This window comes from Rhinoderma darwinii, chromosome 1 (genome assembly GCF_050947455.1).
Source record: "Rhinoderma darwinii isolate aRhiDar2 chromosome 1, aRhiDar2.hap1, whole genome shotgun sequence".
Taxonomy (NCBI): domain Eukaryota; kingdom Metazoa; phylum Chordata; class Amphibia; order Anura; family Rhinodermatidae; genus Rhinoderma; species Rhinoderma darwinii.
This window is the reverse complement of record NC_134687.1, coordinates 649,418,013-649,436,109: the sequence shown is the minus strand read 5'-3', so window position 1 is coordinate 649,436,109 and position 18,097 is coordinate 649,418,013. Positions and strand designations below refer to the sequence as shown.

At 45.6% G+C, this 18,097-nt stretch overlaps 1 protein-coding gene and 1 pseudogene across 2 annotated transcripts in view; both read left to right on the top strand.

Annotated features, from left to right (window-relative positions):
- LOC142698297 (uncharacterized) overlaps nt 1-18,097 on the top strand; it is a 617,727-nt pseudogene that overhangs the window by 411,616 nt on the left and 188,014 nt on the right.
- The window catches only part of LOC142675554 (oocyte zinc finger protein XlCOF29-like), a 445,104-nt gene that overhangs the window by 416,247 nt on the left and 10,760 nt on the right, over nt 1-18,097 (top strand). Inside the window, exons 2-4 of one of the 2 annotated variants that reach the window (XM_075847229.1) lie at nt 6,504-6,667; nt 7,160-7,541; nt 15,883-15,980. In XM_075847229.1, coding sequence (XP_075703344.1) covers nt 6,590-6,667; nt 7,160-7,393 — 312 coding nt within the window. In that variant the 5' untranslated portion in view covers nt 6,504-6,589 and the 3' untranslated portion in view covers nt 7,394-7,541; nt 15,883-15,980. Of the gene's footprint in view, nt 1-6,503; nt 6,668-7,159; nt 7,542-7,725; nt 8,058-15,882; nt 15,981-18,097 lie in introns of those variants that run through there. The other variant, XM_075847230.1, reaches the window with a different exon arrangement.

Below are 18,097 nucleotides of genomic sequence, written 5' to 3'. Positions count from 1 at the left end.
GTGTGGTATTATCTACAGGGAGCAGTGTGTGTGATAATATCTACAGGGAGCAGTGTGTGGTAATATATACAGGGAGCAGTGTGTGGTAATATCTACAGGGAGCAGTGTGTGCGGTAATATCTACAGGGAGCAGTGTGTGTGGTAATATCTACAGGGAGCAGTGTGTGTGATAATATCTACAGGGAGCAGTGTGTGTGGTAATATCTACAGGGAGCAGTGTGTGGTAATATCTACAGGGAGCAGTGTGTGTGGTAATATCTACAGGGAGCAGTGTGTGTGGTAATATCTACAGGGAGCAGTGTGTGTGGTAATATCTACAGGGAGCAGTGTGTGCGGTAATATCTACAGGGAGCAGCGTGTGTGGTAATATCTACAGGGAGCAGTGTGTGTGGTAATATCTACAGGGAGCAGTGTGTGTGGTAATATCTACAGGGAGCAGTGTGTGTGGTAATATCTACAGGGAGCAGTGTGTGGTAATATCTACAGGGAGCAGTGTGTGTGGTAATATCTACAGGGAGCAGTGTGTGTGGTAATATCTACAGGGAGCAGTGTGTGTGGTAATATCTACAGGGAGCAGTGTGTGTGGTAATATCTACAGGGAGCAGCGTGTGCGGTAATATCTACAGGGAGCAGCGTGTGTGGTAATATCTACAGGGAGCAGTGTGTGTGGTAATATCTACAGGGAGCAGTGTGTGTGTGGTAATATCTACAGGGAGCAGTGTGTGTGGTAATATCTACAGGGAGCAGTGTGTGTGGTAATATCTACAGGGAGCAGTGTGTGTGTGGTAATATCTACAGGGAGCAGTGTGTGTGGTAATATCTACAGGGAGCAGTGTGTGGTAATATCTACAGGGAGCAGTGTGTGTGGTAATATCTACAGGGAGCAGTGTGTGTGGTAATATCTACAGGGAGCAGTGTGTGTGGTAATATCTACAGGGAGCAGTGTGTGTGGTAATATATACAGGGAGCAGTGTGTGTGGTAATATCTACAGGGAGCAGTGTGTGTGGTAATATTTACAGGGAGCAGTGTGTGGTAATATCTACAGGGAGCAGTGTGTGGTAATATCTACAGGGAGCAGTGTGTGTGGTAATATCTACAGGGAGCAGTGTGTGTGGTAATATCTACAGGGAGCAGTGTGTGGTAATATCTACAGGGAGCAGTGTGTGTGGTAATATCTACAGGGAGCAGTGTGTGGTAATATCTACAGGGAGCAGTGTGTGGTAATATCTACAGGGAGCAGTGTGTGTGGTAATATCTACAGGGAGCAGCGTGTGTGGTAATATCTACAGGGGGCAGTGTGTGTGGTAATATCTACAGGGAGCAGTGTGGTAATATCTACAGGGAGCAGTGTGTGTGGTAATATCTACAGGGAGCAGTGTGTGTGGTAATATCTACACGGGAGCAGTGTGTGTGGTAATATCTACAGGGGGCAGTGTGTGTGGTAATATCTACAGGGGAGCAGCGTGTGTGGTAATATCTACAGGGGGCAGTGTGTGTGGTAATATCTACAGGGGAGCAGTGTGTGTGGTAATATCTACAGGGGGCAGTGTGTGTGGTAATATCTACAGGGGAGCAGCGTGTGTGGTAATATCTACAGGGAGCAGTGTGTGTGGTAATATCTACAGGGAGCAGTGTGTGTGGTAATATCTACAGGGAGCGGTGTGTGTGGTAATATCTACAGGGAGCAGTGTGTGTGGTAATATCTACAGGGAGCGGTGTGTGTGGTAATATCTACAGGGAGCGGTGTGTGTGGTAATATCTACAGGGAGCAGTGTGTGGTAATATCTACAGGGAGCAGTGTGTGTGGTAATATATACAGGGAGCAGTGTGTGGTAATATCTACAGGGAGCAGTGTGTGTGGTAATATATACAGGGAGCAGTGTGTGGTAATATCTACAGGGAGCAGTGTGTGTGGTAATCTCTACAGAGAGCAGTGTGTGTGGTAATATCTACAGGGAGCAGTGTGTGTGGTAATATCTACAGGGAGCACTGTGTGTGTGTGGTAATATCTACAGGGAGCAGTGTGTGTGGTAATATCTACAGGGAGCAGTGTAGTAATATCTACAGGGAGCAGTGTGTGTGGTAATATATACAGCGAGCAGTGTGTGGTAATATCTACAGGGAGCAGTGTGTGGTAATATCTACAGGGAGCAGTGTGTGTGGTAATATCTACAGGGAGCAGTGTGTGGTAATATCTACAGGGAGCAGTGTGTGGTAATATCTACAGGGAGCAGTGTGTGTGGTAATATCTACAGGGGGCAGTGTGTGGTAATATCTACAGGGAGCAGCGTGTGTGGTAATATCTACAGGGAGCAGTGTGTGTGGTAATATCTACAGGGAGCAGCGTGTGTGGTAATATCTACAGGGAGCAGTGTGTGTGGTAATATCTACAGGGAGCAGTGTGTGTGTGGTAATATCTACAGGGAGCAGTGTGTGTGGTAATATCTACAGGGAGCAGTGTGTGCGGTAATAACTACAGGGAGCAGTGTGTGCGGTAATATCTACAGGGAGCAGTGTGTGTGGTAATATCTACAGGGAGCAGTGTGTGGTAATATCTACAGGCAGCAGTGTGTGTGGTAATATCTACAGGGAGCAGTGTGTGGTAATATCTACAGGGAGCAGTGTGTGGTAATATCTACAGGGAGCAGTGTGTGTGGTAATATCTACAGGGGGCAGTGTGGAAATATCTACAGGGAGCAGTGTGTGTGGTATTATCTACAGGGAGCAGTGTGTGGTAATATCTACAGGGATCAGTGTGTGTGGTAATATCTACAGGGAGCAGTGTGTGTGGTAATATCTACAGGGAGCAGCGTGTGTGTGGTAATATCTACAGGGAGCAGTGTGTGTGTGGTAATATCTACAGGGAGCAGTGTGTGTGTGGTAATATCTACAGGGGGCAGTGTGTGGTAATATCTACAGGGGGCAGTGTGTGTGGTAATATCTACAGGGGGCAGTGTGTGGTAATATCTACAGGGAGCAGTGTGTGTGGTAATATCTACAGGGAGCAGTGTGTGTGGTAATATCTACAGGGAACAGCGTGTGTGGTAATATCTACAGGGAGCAGCGTGTGTGGTAATATCTACAGGGAGCAGCGTGTGTGGTAATATCTACAGGGAGCAGCGTGTGTGGTAATATCTACAGGGAGCAGCGTGTGTGGTAATATCTACAGGGAGCAGCGTGTGTGGTAATATCTACAGGGAGCAGTGTGTGTGTGGTAATATCTACAGGGGGCAGTGTGTGGTAATATCTACAGGGAGCAGTGTGTGTGGTAATATCTACAGGGAGCAGTGTGTGTGGTAATATCTACAGGGAGCAGTGTGTGTGGTAATAACTACAGGGAGCAGTGTGTGCGGTAATATCTACTGGGAGCAGTGTGTGCGGTAATATCTACCGGGAGCAGTGTGTGTGGTAATATCTACAGGGAGCAGTGTGTGGTAATATCTACAGGCAGCAGTGTGTGTGGTAATATCTACAGGGGGCAGTGTGTGGAAATATCTACAGGGAGCAGTGTGTGTGGTATTATCTACAGGAAGCAGTGTGTGGTAATATCTACAGGGAGCAGTGTGTGTGGTAATATCTACAGGGAGCAGTGTGTGTGGTAATATCTACAGGGAGCAGAGTGTGTGTGGTAATATCTACAGGGAGCAGTGTGTGTGTGGTAATATCTACAGGGGGCAGTGTGTGGTAATATCTACAGGGGGCAGTGTGTGTGGTAATATCTACAGGGGGCAGTGTGTGGTAATATCTACAGGGAGCAGTGTGTGTGGTAATATCTACAGGGAGCAGTGTGTGTGGTAATATCTACAGGGAACAGTGTGTGTGGTAATATCTACAGGGAGCAGTGTGTGTGGTAATATCTACAGGGAGCAGTGTGTGTGGTAATATCTACAGGGAGCAGTGTGTGTGGTAATATCTACAGGGAGCAGTGTGTGTGGTAATATCTACAGGGAGCAGTGTGTGGTAATATCTACAGGCAGCAGTGTGTGGTAATATCTACAGGGAGCAGTGTGTGCGGTAATATCTACAGGGAGCAGTGTGTTCGGTAATATCTACAGGGAGCAGTGTGTGGTAATATCTACAGGGAGCAGTGTGTGTGGTAATATCTACAGGTAGCAGTGTGTGTGTGTGTGGTAATATCTACAGGGAGCAGTGTGTGGTAATATCTACAAGTAGCAGTGTATGTGGTAATATCTACAGGGAGCAGCAGTGTGTGGTAATATCTACAGGGAGCAGTGTGTGTGGTAATATCTACAGGGAGCAGTGAGTGGTAATATTTACAGGGAGCGGTGTGTGGTAATGTCTACAGGGAGCAGTGTGTGTGGTAAAATCTACAGGGGGCTGTGTTTGTGGTAATATCTACAGGGAGCAGTGTGTTTGGTAATATTTACAGGGAGCAGCGTGTGTGGTAATATCTACAGGGAGCAGGTTGTGGTAATATCTACAGGGGGCAGCGTGTGTGGTAATATATACAGGGAGCAGTGTGTGTGGTAATGTCTACAGGGTGCAGCGTATGTGGTAATGTCTACGGGGAGCAGCGTGTGTGTGGTACTTTACGGAGGGCTGCGTTTTGCGTTCTCTACGGGGGGCTGCGTGTGGCGTTCTCTACGGGGGGCTGCATGTAGACATATCTACGGGGGGCTCCGTGTGGCCATATCTACAGGGTGGGCTGCGTGTGGCTGTACCGGGGGCTGTGTGTCGCGCTCTCTACAGGGGTGGGTTGTGAGTCGCGCTCTCTACAGGGGGGCTGCGTGTGGCTCTACAGGGTGCTGTGTGTGGGACTCTCTACAGGGGGCTGTGAGTCGCGCTCTCTACAGGGGGGGCTGTGTGTGTGTGGAGCTATGTACACGGAGCTATGAGACGTCACCTGCCTGTGAGCAACCAGATAACCAGAGAGATATCGGCCACCATAGTAGTTGTCTGCCAAACTAGTGCAGACATTTTTGTTTGTTTTATTTATATGGAGAAATTCTGGGAAGACAGCCATGCCCCATTAGCCACACCCACCAGGTAAACCACACCCCCATAAGACTCGCCCACCGGATTAGTGACGCACCCACCAAGGAAGTCACACCCTAAGTGTCCTGGGGGAAAAAAATGTTGCCAACTATGTATACAGAGCCAGAACTTTTTGTTTTTTTCTGTCGATGGAGCGGAGTGAGGGCTTTTTCTTTTTGTAGGACGAGCTGCTGTTTTTTATCACTTTTTAATACTTATTTTATTTTTTAGGAGCTTCTAGTGATTTTATTTTGTTGTTGTTTTTGATTTTTCCTACAGCGTTCACCGTGCGGGTAAATAACATTTTATTGTAATCATTCTGTTTACAGATGCGGTGATACCAGTTATGTTTTATTATTTGTGTTTTTTACGTTGGGAAAAGGTTTTATTTTATATTTAATAATGTTTCGTAGAGAACTAAAAACTTTGTTTTATTTTTAACAAATTGTATTACTCTTCTGGGGGACGTGAACTATTGATGATTAGATCTCTGGTACAATACACTGTAACACTAATATCGCAATATATCCTGATTAAGGAGTTAATAGGAGCAGAAATATGGCGGACCTTCATTACCCCCCAGGCTGCCATGATAACCAACCATGCCCTGTGATCATGTCGCGAGGGGCCGATGAGCTGTCACAGAGGACCCTCCCCCTCTTTCTTACAGCTTAGATTCTGCAGTCGCTATTGACCACGGCATCTAAGTAGTTAAATGTCTGGGGTCGGAGTTCTCTCAGGTTTCCGGCCTTTGCAGCAGGTTTTCCGGTCTTCCCTATGTTGTGTGAACAACTCCTGAGCGGTAAATGTCCTGTGCAGGAAGGGGTTAAGTGAGTAAAATTCAAGCTTATACTGAATCTTATCCCACAAAACAATGTATCACTCTGCTCCACTCCACCTGCGCTATAACATGATGATAAGCGATCACACTGCATGTTCCATATATATATATATAATGTCACCTCAGTTACTGCAGAACCTCACACCTCCTATCAAACACTCACTGCATGGTGGGCACCACGTCTTATGAGATGTCAGCAATGTCTCCCCAGTATCCGCCATTTGTCAGGTTGTCAGGAGTCAGGTCTTCATTGTCTGGGGGGAAATGTCTTCATTTTACTCTTCTCACCTGAGAGATATGCCATAAATGTCTGATATATGGGGGTCCCACCTCTATGTGGAGAACGGGGGTCCCCCGACCCGACTGGTGAGGTGATGACTACATCCAGGTGGAGAATGAATGGAGAGGTGACCACACATGTGCACGACTCTCTCCATTCACTTGTATAGGAGTTCCAGAAACAGCCGAGCACGGCCAGAGGTGGAGCCGCATCTATCAGACATTTCTGGCATATCCTGGGGAGAAATGTCCGTGTTGGGAATACCCCTTTATTCCATGTGGTGACGGCTCTGAGAAGATGTTTCTCTTAATGATCAATAAGTGAGGTTCTGTATGTTACACATGATGTCCCCTGTATGATTTCCATCTTCTCCTTTCTTCATAAAGACGTCTGCAGTACTAGATCCTCCAGTTCCTCCAGTTTTCTCATCTTCTTCTCCACAACGTTCCTTCTCCTGAATGACCCACCAAGGATGGACAAGGACAGGAATGAGATGAGCAGAAGAATATTAGACTTCACCTTGGAGATCATCTACCTGTTGAGCGGAGAGGTAAACTTTTCTACATTATAGAACAAGTCACACACAGGGAAGGGACAATACATAATAGGAAGTAATAGGAAGAATCCAGTGTCCTGTATAACAGCGTCCAGACCTTCCAAGTGACGTCAAGAAGCCACCAGCAGAAAAGCTGAAGATCAGCCACCAATATGGTCAGTTATGTGTCATGTCACCAATGCAGCAATAGTGATGTTGTAGAGCAATGAGAATGACCAGGAACCAGGAGGATCAGGATGACCTCTATATAGAAACATAGAAGATGACGGCAGGAGGAGAGCACATGGTCCATCTAGTCGCCCCCAATATTATTTCCTTTTTAGTTTTGGCCTCGTTCTATTTTCTCAATGTCTTTTTGTAGGTGAGGATCTCCAGTATTACAGATGTGGGGTCACTAGAGGTCTATACAGCGGGGTCACAATCGCCCTCTTTCTACTGATGGGGGATACTGTGTTCAGTTCTCTAAGTGTCTCTCTCCATACACAGGAGTACACAATAGTGAAGAAGACATCGGGTGACTGTACGACTCCCATCATCCATGAGTCAGGAGGATGGAGCAGTAGTCAGAGCCCCATCACAGAGCCTCCCCCTCACTCCCGGATACATGAGAAGAAGATCTTAGAACTGATCTACAAGATGACTGAGCTGCTGACTGGAGAGGTGACACTGCTGGGAATGCTGGGAAATTCTACAGTAACAGCACTGGAGGTGTCTGGGTGAGGACTGTATCATTGTGTGTGTCAGGTTCCTATAAGGTGTCAGGATGTAACTGTCTATTTCTCCATGGAGGAGTGGGAGTATCTAGAGGGACACAAGGATCTGTACGAGGAGATCATGATGGAGATCTACCGGCCGCGCACATCACAAGGTGAGAAGAGACAGATATTATATTTTGTTTGTTTATTTTTTGAAGTGTTAATTTCGTCATGTGCCGTATATACAGACGTGATTCCTGATCTCTGATCACACGTTCCTTGCTTTGCTGCAGTGCTGCACTAGGTTATGTTCACACGCAGAAGTTTCCATATATCTGAATGTGGTTCTTTCTGCAGCAGGTACATGAATTTTTAGTTACCACATTCAGATGAGTTGGACAATCACAGAAATTTCTGCCACCATTTCTCCATTTGGGGATAATACGAGGTCTGGAAGCTCTCAGTTATGAAGAAAGGCCATCAAAACGAAATGTATTTCACCTACAGAAGAGAAGGCTGAGGGGAGGGGATATCTTTATACAAATATTGAAATGTCCCTATAAAACAATGTAATAAATTATTATTTTCATGGACCCAGCGGAGAACACGGGGTCACTGCTTACGATTAAAGGAAGCGCAATTTCATCACAAAGTCCTAAAGCTGCACATCAATGTCCGAACCATAAAGTCATGGAACCTGCTCCCACAGGATTTGGTAATGGTAAAGTGCGGAGAGATATAAGAAAGGGTTAAATATCTTCCTTGTAAGACACAATACACAGGGTTACTGGTAGTAATGAGTAATGAGGATCCAGGGATCTGTCTGATTTGTAAGTAAAACAGGTTGAACAATGTGTGTGTGGAGATATAATTCTATATTTTTTTTATACACTCCATTACATTTTATTTTAAACATTTTATTGGAATGGAGTAGTAGGGGGATAAAACGCAAGAACAAGCGGAATCCAGCAGCAAGACCTGGTCAGGGTGGTCGTGGACCGTTAAACTTTACCGTTACTGTGCAGGGAGAAGCTGCTGCTCATTACGAGCCGTTCTTCCTGCAGTAACACTACTGTCCGAGCTGTTCTCAGTACTTTTCCTCCTGCATGAGCACCGGACAAGCAGTGAGAGGGTTAAAGAGCGACTTCTATTGTATTATATTGTTGGGGTTCTTGTGATTGCGAGTTGTGTAATATTACATACATATTAATTATGTGACCGCCCTCAGTTTTGTCTGGTGATATGAGCTGATTGTTGGATCTTTCAGCAGCAGGACCCATGGTGCACGGCTACTCTCTGGACCAGCTTACTTTTTGAGAAGATTTGCTCAGTTAGAACAATCCATTTAGTGTGGATGTGTCAGGTGTCTTATGTTCCCCTATCAGAGGGCAGCATAGGATCGGGGGTAGACGCTGAGATCTGGGATATAACGTTTTCTATGACATTATTTAGTATTTTCATGTAAAGAATGGTATAAATGCTGCCAGGACTCCTAGAGAAAGCCTATGAGTCCTGCTTCCCCCGCCCACACAGAAGAATTTTCGTTTGTCATCCTGCTCATAAAATCTGAGCGTTTGTGAGACGTTCCTGATGGGGTCAATGCCTGAGCTCCAAACAGACGTTCCTTACTTTACCTCCTGTCTGTGCTGAATATGTAATGATGTTGGAACGGGTTAATATCAGCCCCCTGTCATTTGCGGTATGAGCTTCTAACCTTGTGATTCTGTTCTGATTTAACTGTATTCTGTTAGGAAGCGTCTGTGTCTTTTAAGATCGCCATGACTACTGATGTATCTATTGGGCTGTTCTGTTTACTTCCTGAACCTATCCCACTTATCTGTCTTCTTCCTGTCACGTGTAGGGTGGGGTATTTATACCTGGCCTCCTCCCTCTTTCTTTGCTTGTGAATTTTCTCCTTTCTTCGGTGTGGTGATCAAGCTCTCCCTTATCCTGTGCCCTGGACTTCTTGGGAACTGACCTCCGCTTGTCTCTCGTTAACCCTTTGTTTACCGGTTTTGATTATCTGCTGGTTTTGACCTCTGCTGTACCTGATTTCCACTAGCTCTGTTTTGGACTTTCTGTTTACTCTCTGGCTGTCTGGTTACTTGTTCAGGTGTAGCCTGCATTGCACCCTTTATCCAACACTGAACTCTGTTAGAACAACCTGGGTTCTGTGCATCAAAAACCATCCCACCTTGCGGGGGGCTTTGGCAAATACCTCAGAGTAGCCGTAGATTCTGTTGATCAGAGTTGTGACGGATTTGGGGTTGCGGTTTTATTTTTCTCCCGACATTTTCCAGCAGAGTTTTGGGAATTGCGCAACCAGTTATTTTATAACATATTCAGGACGTGCAGCTGATTTTATACCATAATTAATAACATAGAAATACAATGATATCGAAACAGTAGAGGTTCACACGTTCTAAGAAACACTGATCAACCAATAATAACTAAGGGAACCGGTCAGTAGGTTTGGAGCCACTAAACCACCGGCACACCGTTATACAGCCGGGTCTAGTGTTCAATACCTGCCTACCTCATAAACAGACGTTCGGGAATGGTTAGTAAAGTACTTTACAACTTACCGAAAGGAGCTCCGGAGCGACATCAGGCGCATATGAAGCAGAGGACAGTTCACTGCGCATGCACAGTAAAGCGAGGTGTAGCGTCCTCGGCTTCATGTGAGCATGCACCCGATGCTGCTGAACTTCTTCCGGTAAGTTGTAATTTACATTACTAAGCATTCTCTTTTTTTGAGGTAGGCAGGTTTAGAACGCTAATCTCCGGCTTCATGATGACATACTGGTGGTTTAGTGGCTTTAAACCTACTAACCGGTTCCCTTTTAAAGGCTATTTACACCTTTTTGAATTTTAAATTTTTTTTATTGTTCATTTCCTTTCTCAATGCAAAATTAAGCAACTTTCTAAGTAGTCTTCATTAAAATTTTCTGCCATTTGGCTGCTGTAGACTTTGTGTAACTCCTGTAGACAGCTGGTCTCCTGCAAATTCTAACTCAAATCCGCACTCCACTGCTCTTCCCCCTCCATTCTCTCAGTGTTCGAGACGAGGGCGGAGGGTTGTACAGACAAGATCACACAAGCTATTCGTATCCTAGTGAAGATAAGGAGGAGAGCTCACAGGCTATCAATATGCTTTCTCTATACTCGGATCTGCTATGTACCACCCCCCCCCCCCACACACGCCTATCTCGAACACTAAAAAAAGAAAGGAGGAGGGAGAGCGGTTGAGTCAGCCGCCAGCAGCAGTGGAGTGCGGATTTCAGTTAGAATTTGCAGGAGACCAGCTGTCTACAGGAGTTACACAGACTCTACAGCAGCCAAGTGGTAGAACCTTTTTAATGAAGACTTTTTAGAAAGTTGCTTAATTTTACATATGGGAACGAAATAAACAAACAATAAAAATAATTAGGTTGAAAGCTGTACATATCCTGTAAGTAGTACAACATTAAATGACATCCGCTCAAGATTAAAAGCCAGTAAATCATATGATCCTACATTACTTCTTTTTTATTTTCAATGTCTTAAACTAAAGACAACAAGAAGTTGTGGCCCCTTATCCTCAGTGCGTTAGAGCCAAACATCGATATTATCCAACTAAAGCTTCGCCCAAAATGAAATGTGTTCAGAAAGCAAAATATTCTAATCCAATAATAATTTTGTTAATTTAATTATTCAAAATTCAGGCAAAATGGACCAAGTGGCAATTCCATATTGAAGTTCTCTTACATTTTCGTCTTCTCATAATTCTTTCACTCTTAATAAAAAAAAAGGTTTAGTAAACAACAAGGAGAAATTCTTCTCATCTACTAACATTATTGTATTATCTGCAGTATACATTGCCACCATATTATTCATAGTTGATACACATCTGTTACTGGCCCATAGGTTTATTTTAAAATCTTTGTATATCAGAAACCTTATGGCCATACCTTGAACCGTTACCTGCGGTATCTCACTGAAACATCTGTTTGGCCTTCGTCGGGCTGATATACGTGAGTATACAGCAAAAAAAAAACTATAGAATAGCGTGGTAGACTACCCCGTGTTCCAAATTATTATGCACTTTGGATTTAACTGTCATAAACATTTAACTATTAGTTTTTCAATTAAACTCATGGATGGTATTGTGTCTTAGGGCTCTTTGGATCATTGTAATCAATCTCAGACACCTGTGATAATTAGTTTTCCAGGTGTGCCCAATCAAAGGAAAACTACTTAAGAAGGACGTTCCACATTATTAAGTAGGCAACACGTTTCAAGCAATATGGGAAAGAAAAAGGATCTCTCTGCTGCCGAAAAGTGTGAAATAGTGCAATACCTTGGGCAAGGTATGAAAACATTTGATATTTCAAGAAAACTTAGGCGTGATCATCATACTGTGAAAAGATTTGTGGCTTATTCAGAGCACAGCCGGGTTCGTTCAGATAAAGGAATAATGAGGAAGGTTTCTGCCAGACAAATTAATAGGATTAGGAGAGCAGCTGCTAAAATGCCATTGCAAAGCAGCAGACCGGTATTTGAAGCCGCTGGTGCCTCTGGAGTCCCGCGAACCTCAAGGTGTAGGATCCTCCAGAGGTTTGCAAGTGTGCATAAAGCTATTATTCGGCCACCCCTAAACAATGCTCACAAGCAGAAATGGTTGCAATGGGCTCAGAAATACATGAAGACTAATTTTCAAACCGTGTTGTTTACTGATGAGTGCCGTGCAAACCTGGATGGTCCAGATGGATGGAGTAGTGAATGGCCACCATGTCCCAACAAGGCTGCGACGTCAGCAAGGAGGTGGCGGAGTCATGTTTTGGGCTGGAATCATGGGGAGAGAGCTGGTAGGCCCCTTTAGGTTCCCTGACGGTGGGAAAATGACCTCTGCAAAGTACGTAGAGTTTATGACTGACCTCTTTCTTCCGAGGTACAAATAGAAGAACAATGCCTTCCGTTGCAAAATTATCTTCATTCATGACAATGCACCATCTCATGCTGCAAAGAATACCTCTGTGTCATTGGCTGCTATGGGCATAAAAGGAGAGACACTCATGGTGTGGCCCCCATGTTCCCCTGACCTCAACCCTATTGAGAACCTTTGGCGCATCCTCAAGCAAAATATCTATGAGGGTGGGAGGCAGTTCACATCAAAACAGAAGCACTGGGAGGTTATTTGGACATCCTGCAAAGATATTCAAGCAGAAAGTATCCAAATACTCACAAATTCAATGGATGCAAGAATTGTGAAAGTGATATCAGAGAAGGGGTCCTATGTTAACATGTAACTTGGCGTGTTCAGTTTTTTTTATTGAAAGAGCTTTTGATTTCTGTAAATATGACCACGTGATGCTGCAAATTCAACAAATGACCATTTTAGTTCTCTTTACAACCTTTAAAATGTTTTGATCTCTGTTGTGCATAATAATTTGCAACAGTGCATTTTGAGTTTTTTACTTTTAAAAAAAGTCTGTTATCATTAGGAGATTTGTTCAATAAAATTTGCATTATTCTCCAACGGTTGATGGCTTGAAGATTATACTGACTGTCGATGCATCGACTATTTGGGAAAATCAGCGAAAAATAACATTTGCATAATAATTTGGAATGCGATGTACACTATTCCATCCTGTGGAGTCCAGTAAAAAAACATACCCTAAACATATGTTTTTTTTTACAATGGGAGCCTATAGGTGGCAGATGGCACTATATGGCATCCGTCACAGGACTCCGTTAAATGGATAAGGTGAGAAGATCTAGTGATGTAACTGGGCAAACTCAATCCTTGCAATACTGTGTATCTCCGCCTCGAAGGATCGGAAGAGGCATAGGCTTGACCTGATGTTGCTCCTTGAATAACCTTCTCTAGAACAGAGACAATAGAGCCTGCAGTGTGCACGGTGGATGTGACTCCCTTCTCCTCGCCACACCAGCACAGCAGTATATATCGTGCCTCCGGCTCATTCTTAGTCATGTCCACCTAGCTGTGCTTGTGCTGCAGACAAGTACACTCCCCAGTTCCAGCCAGCACCTCATAGCTGGGCACAATACATACTCCCCGAATAAGGCGGCTGCAAAAGGGGAACAAACTACAATACATACAGCATGACAGGCATTGTTTCTATGAACTATAAATAGTATATGGGGAACAAGGAGGAGTATGGAAGAGGTGATGGCAAGGTAGGGTGATCACTGTTTACCTCTGTTCTACTGACTGCATCTTCCGAATGGGAGTAGTAAAGATCACCCTTGTTCCCCAATACTGTGTATTGTTCAGTGAAGCGCTGCCTGCGAGGGGAAAGGGGCTGTATAGGCAACGTGTCTTATTGTATGTATACAGTGAGATACGTTGCAGCCTTCCGTGGAAGGTATACGTTGGGAGTCCTACTGACATGTAACTCCGACAGAAGACTCAACACTTGATTTCCACAGAGCCTAAGATATACACCCATCAGCCATAACATTAAAACCACCTTCCTAATATTGTGTATGTCCCCTTCCTTCCAATAAACCAGCTCTGATTCATCGAGGCATGGAACTCCATAAGACCTCTGAAGGTTCCTTTTGTATCTGGTACCAATACATTGGCAGCAGATCCTTTAAGTCCTGTAAGTTGTGAGATGGGGCCTCCATGGATCGGACTTGGTTTTCCAGCGCGCCCTACAGATGATCGATCGGATTAAGATCTGGCGAATTTGGAGTTGAAGTGAACACTTTGAGTCCTGCACACTTTGAACTCATTGAACTATTTGTCATGTTCCTCAAACCATTCCTGAATAGTGTTTGCAGTGCGGCAGGGCACATCCTGCTGAAAGAGGCCACTGACATTTGACAATACTGCTGCCATGAAGGGGTTTACTTGATATATGACCATGTTTAGGTAGGTTTCAAAAAAACATCTATGAATGCCAGGACCCAAGTTTTACCAGCCGAACATTGCCCAAAGCATCTCGCTTCCTCAGCCGCCAGCAACTCTGAAATTTGTTCTATTGTAGTTCTTCCCATAATGCATCATGGTGCTATCTCTTCCCCAGCAAGCGACACACACGCACCTGGCCGTTCGTTTGATGTAAAAGTTAACTTGATTAATCAGATCATGCAATTTTCTTCCATTGCTTTATGGTCCATTGTAGAAGCTTTTGCCAGAGGACAGGAATCCACACTAGGACTAGTCCGCAGTAATGCAGCGAGCTGAAATGCTCTGTGTGTTCCAGTTTATCGAGGTTTAAATAACACCAGGTCCCCAGGTGGGTTCATACGTAGGGGCCCAACCCAGTAAGGTAGGAAGAAGGTACAATTCATACCAATTGGAGTAATTTTCAAGGTAGTTATTTATTATTTTGCCAGTAACCTTTCGGTCATATCCTTGACCTTCCTCAGGCACTGTAGTATGCTGGTTCCTGCAAAATGGCGCATGCGTAGACACGGCTCGCCACAATGAGAGGTGTTCTGTGTATTCCGACACCTTTCAATCATAGCCAGCATTATGTTTTTGAACAGTTTGTTCTGCAGTAGTTCTCCTGTCGGATCGGACCAGACGTGCTGGGTTTTGTTCACCACGCACATCAATGACCCTGTCACCAGTTGTCCTTCCTTGGACCACTTTTGATTCGTATTAATCACTGCATACTAGGAACACCCCAGAAGACCTTCGTTTTTGGAGATGCTCTGACCCAGTCGTCTAGCCATCACAATTTAGCACTTGTCAAATTCGCTCAGATTCTTCTGCTTGCCCATGTTTCCAACACATCAACTTTAAAAACTGTTAATTTGCTGCCAAATATCTCCTCTCTTGTCAGGCACCATTGTCAATGTTCTCCACTTCACCTGTCAGTGGTTTTAATGTTCTGGCTGTTTATTGTATATATTGAGGAGGACCGTGTGGCTCGTCTTCATTTAAAAATATTGACGTATTTGTTCTAAAAGGTCCATGAATCTTTCTACAGAGGAAGATGGGGGTGTTCCCCCTTTTTATACAGCTTCTGTTCCCTGTCCCGGAGGGAGGCAGTCTCTCTACTTGTGCGGTCATAGGCTCGCTGAAAACCATTTAACTAAATGTAATCATATATTTTTATTTTCTCAATCTTCATAACCGCACCAGGTAAAAGGAAACTTGGTTTTATAAAACCGTAGAGCTTCTTCCAACACCTCGGTGGTTTCCCATCCCTTGTGGAGAGAAAACTTGGAGTAGTTGTTTTCCTTTTATACAGGTACTTTGTGTGGCTAATAAGATGAGGGTCTTCACTGTGGGTTCCCCCTCTCGAAATGTAGAATGCCCTAATAAGCAGAGGTGTCATTGTTCCATGGTGTATCAGGGCACTTTTTTTTAGTTGGCAGGGAGCTCTTAATAAATGTCCTCTGCGCCCGACCACTTTAAACTGTATCCGCATATCTCAGGACGTGACCTTTAGACTTTGATTAAATAAACATGGAATTGCAGGTATAGAGGGAAGTGTGTGATATATAGACAGATAAACCGTAGTCATGTATTCAGTCACTGTGTGTTTCCTACAGATGGGTCCAATAGAAGAAATCCACCAGAAAGATGTCCCTGTCCTCTGTATTCCCAGGACTGTCCAGAGGAAAATCACAATGTCCCAGAGAATCATCAGGTAGATGGCGCTAAGCTCTCATCAAAATATGACTATAAAGTTGGAGGGGCAGGCGGGGCATGTGCCCTGGGCACAAATCGGAAAGAAGGTAGGGGGTGCCGGGCTGGGCGGCACAGGCATGGTTGTCAGCAATCCTGAATTTGCCGGGAGAGTCCCAAATCTGCCATTCACTGCTCCTGGAGTGGAATCCCTGGCCAGAGAGTTGCTGATGCTTTGGCCGGGTATTCCACTACTAAAGGGAGCCCCTGACACCCCAGTCCATATATGGACAGCGCTATTAGGGACTCCTGGAGTAAAGACCCCTGGCCACAGTGTTGCAGACGTTCTGGCCTGGGATTCCGCTTTTGGAGAAGCCCCTGACGTCACTATTCATATATGGACAGTGACGTCAGTGGCGCCTCCAGGCAGAGCGGGGATTCCACTCCTAGAGAGAGCCCCAATGGCGCTATCTACAGGGAGGGGGGTATAGCACTATCTACAAGGGGGTGTGTTTGGCACTATCCCCTGGGCGGGGAGTGGCAGTATCTACAAGCGGTGTGTGGCACTATCCGTCATGCAGGGTTCGTGGACACACTGGGCCGTACTGCCTTGGCGGAATGGCAGCTGGCCAACAGGGCGCATGTCACAGTCTATAGTTCGTATAGGGTACCTGTGGCAGCTCGGACAGTAGCAAGGCAGGCTCAGCTGGGACTAGGCAGCATGTAGATGTCAGGCGTAGAGTAGCAGGACAGGCGTAGAACACAGCACGGCACTTGACCAGGATAGTACAGGAACAGGGAACACTGGGAACTGGAAAACACTAGGAGACCAAGTGCTTAGACAAACTAGGATACGACAAACAACTCTCAGGCAAGGATCACAAGGGTAGGGGCCTTCTTATAGTCCATGTGAATTGATTGTTTTCATGTCCGCGCGCACCCTACGGGACACAGCGGACCGGAGCTGAAGTGAGCGCTAGCGTCTCCTAGCAAGGAGATGGTGACCAGCGCTCACAGATCCATGGCTGCGGGAGGTAAGTGAACGCGAAGGCCCGCTGCCATGGACACTACAGTATCCCCCTCTTACGCCCCCTCTTTTTGGGGCCAGAGCGAGAGGAATTTCTTCAGAAGGGTAGGAGCATTGAGGTTCTCCTCTGGCTCCCAGGACCTCTGTTCAGGACCAAACCCCCTCCAATTCACGAAATAAAGTCTTTCTTCTCACTTTCTTGGTGTCCAAGATCTCCTTAACCTTGAAGATGTCTGAAGGGCCGCTGGAGGCAACCGCAGGGCTAGGAGTCTTGGTAAAGTCGTTCAGAACCACCGGTTTCAGGAGAGAGACATGAAAGGAATTGGGGATCTTGAGGGTAGGTGTAATGATAGGGGTAGGGAAATGGACAAGTGAGCCCTAATCTACCCGCCACTCTGTCCCTGCCTACTTGCAACGACCCGCCCTAGGCGACGGGGTACAACTGGGCGGCGGTCCCTACGCTCAGGAAGTGCACGAGACAAACAGACAAGGGTACACAAAGCTAAGGGAAATGGGGCAGTTGCCCACGGCAACACCGTGAGCAACAAGAGAGGTGAACGAGCCGAGTCAAACCAGGAGTGTACGAGGTACCAAACGCAGAGCAGGAGAGTAGTCGGTAAGCCAGGGTCAGAATGGAGCAGGATCAAATAGTCAGAAGCTGTAGCTGGGCCAGGAAACCACACGAGAAGAATCACAAGCAAAGGAGGAACAGGAAAGGCAGGTATAAATAGACAGAGGGCGGGAGCTAGCTGAGTCTGGCCAGGCTGCGATAGGCTCTCCCACTCCTAAGCCTGCCAGCCTGAGTGGTGGAAGCTGGAGTCAGTCTCAGAGACATAAACTCAGGTGCAGACTGATTACCTATGGGCGTTAACCCCAAAGCTGTGCCTGGCAGATCCTTTACAGTAGGAGGCAGCCGAACCTTGTTGGCGACAGGGTTGATCTGCTGCAGGATCTCGAAGGTTCCAAGGAACCTGGAAGCAAATTTGTATGATGGCACCCTCAAACGAATATTCCTGGAGGACAGCCAGACCTTCGTGCCAGGAAGAAACTGAGGAGGTTCTCTTCTCCTTGTGTCTGCTTTCCGTTTCATGTGGTCGACCGCCAGCAGGATG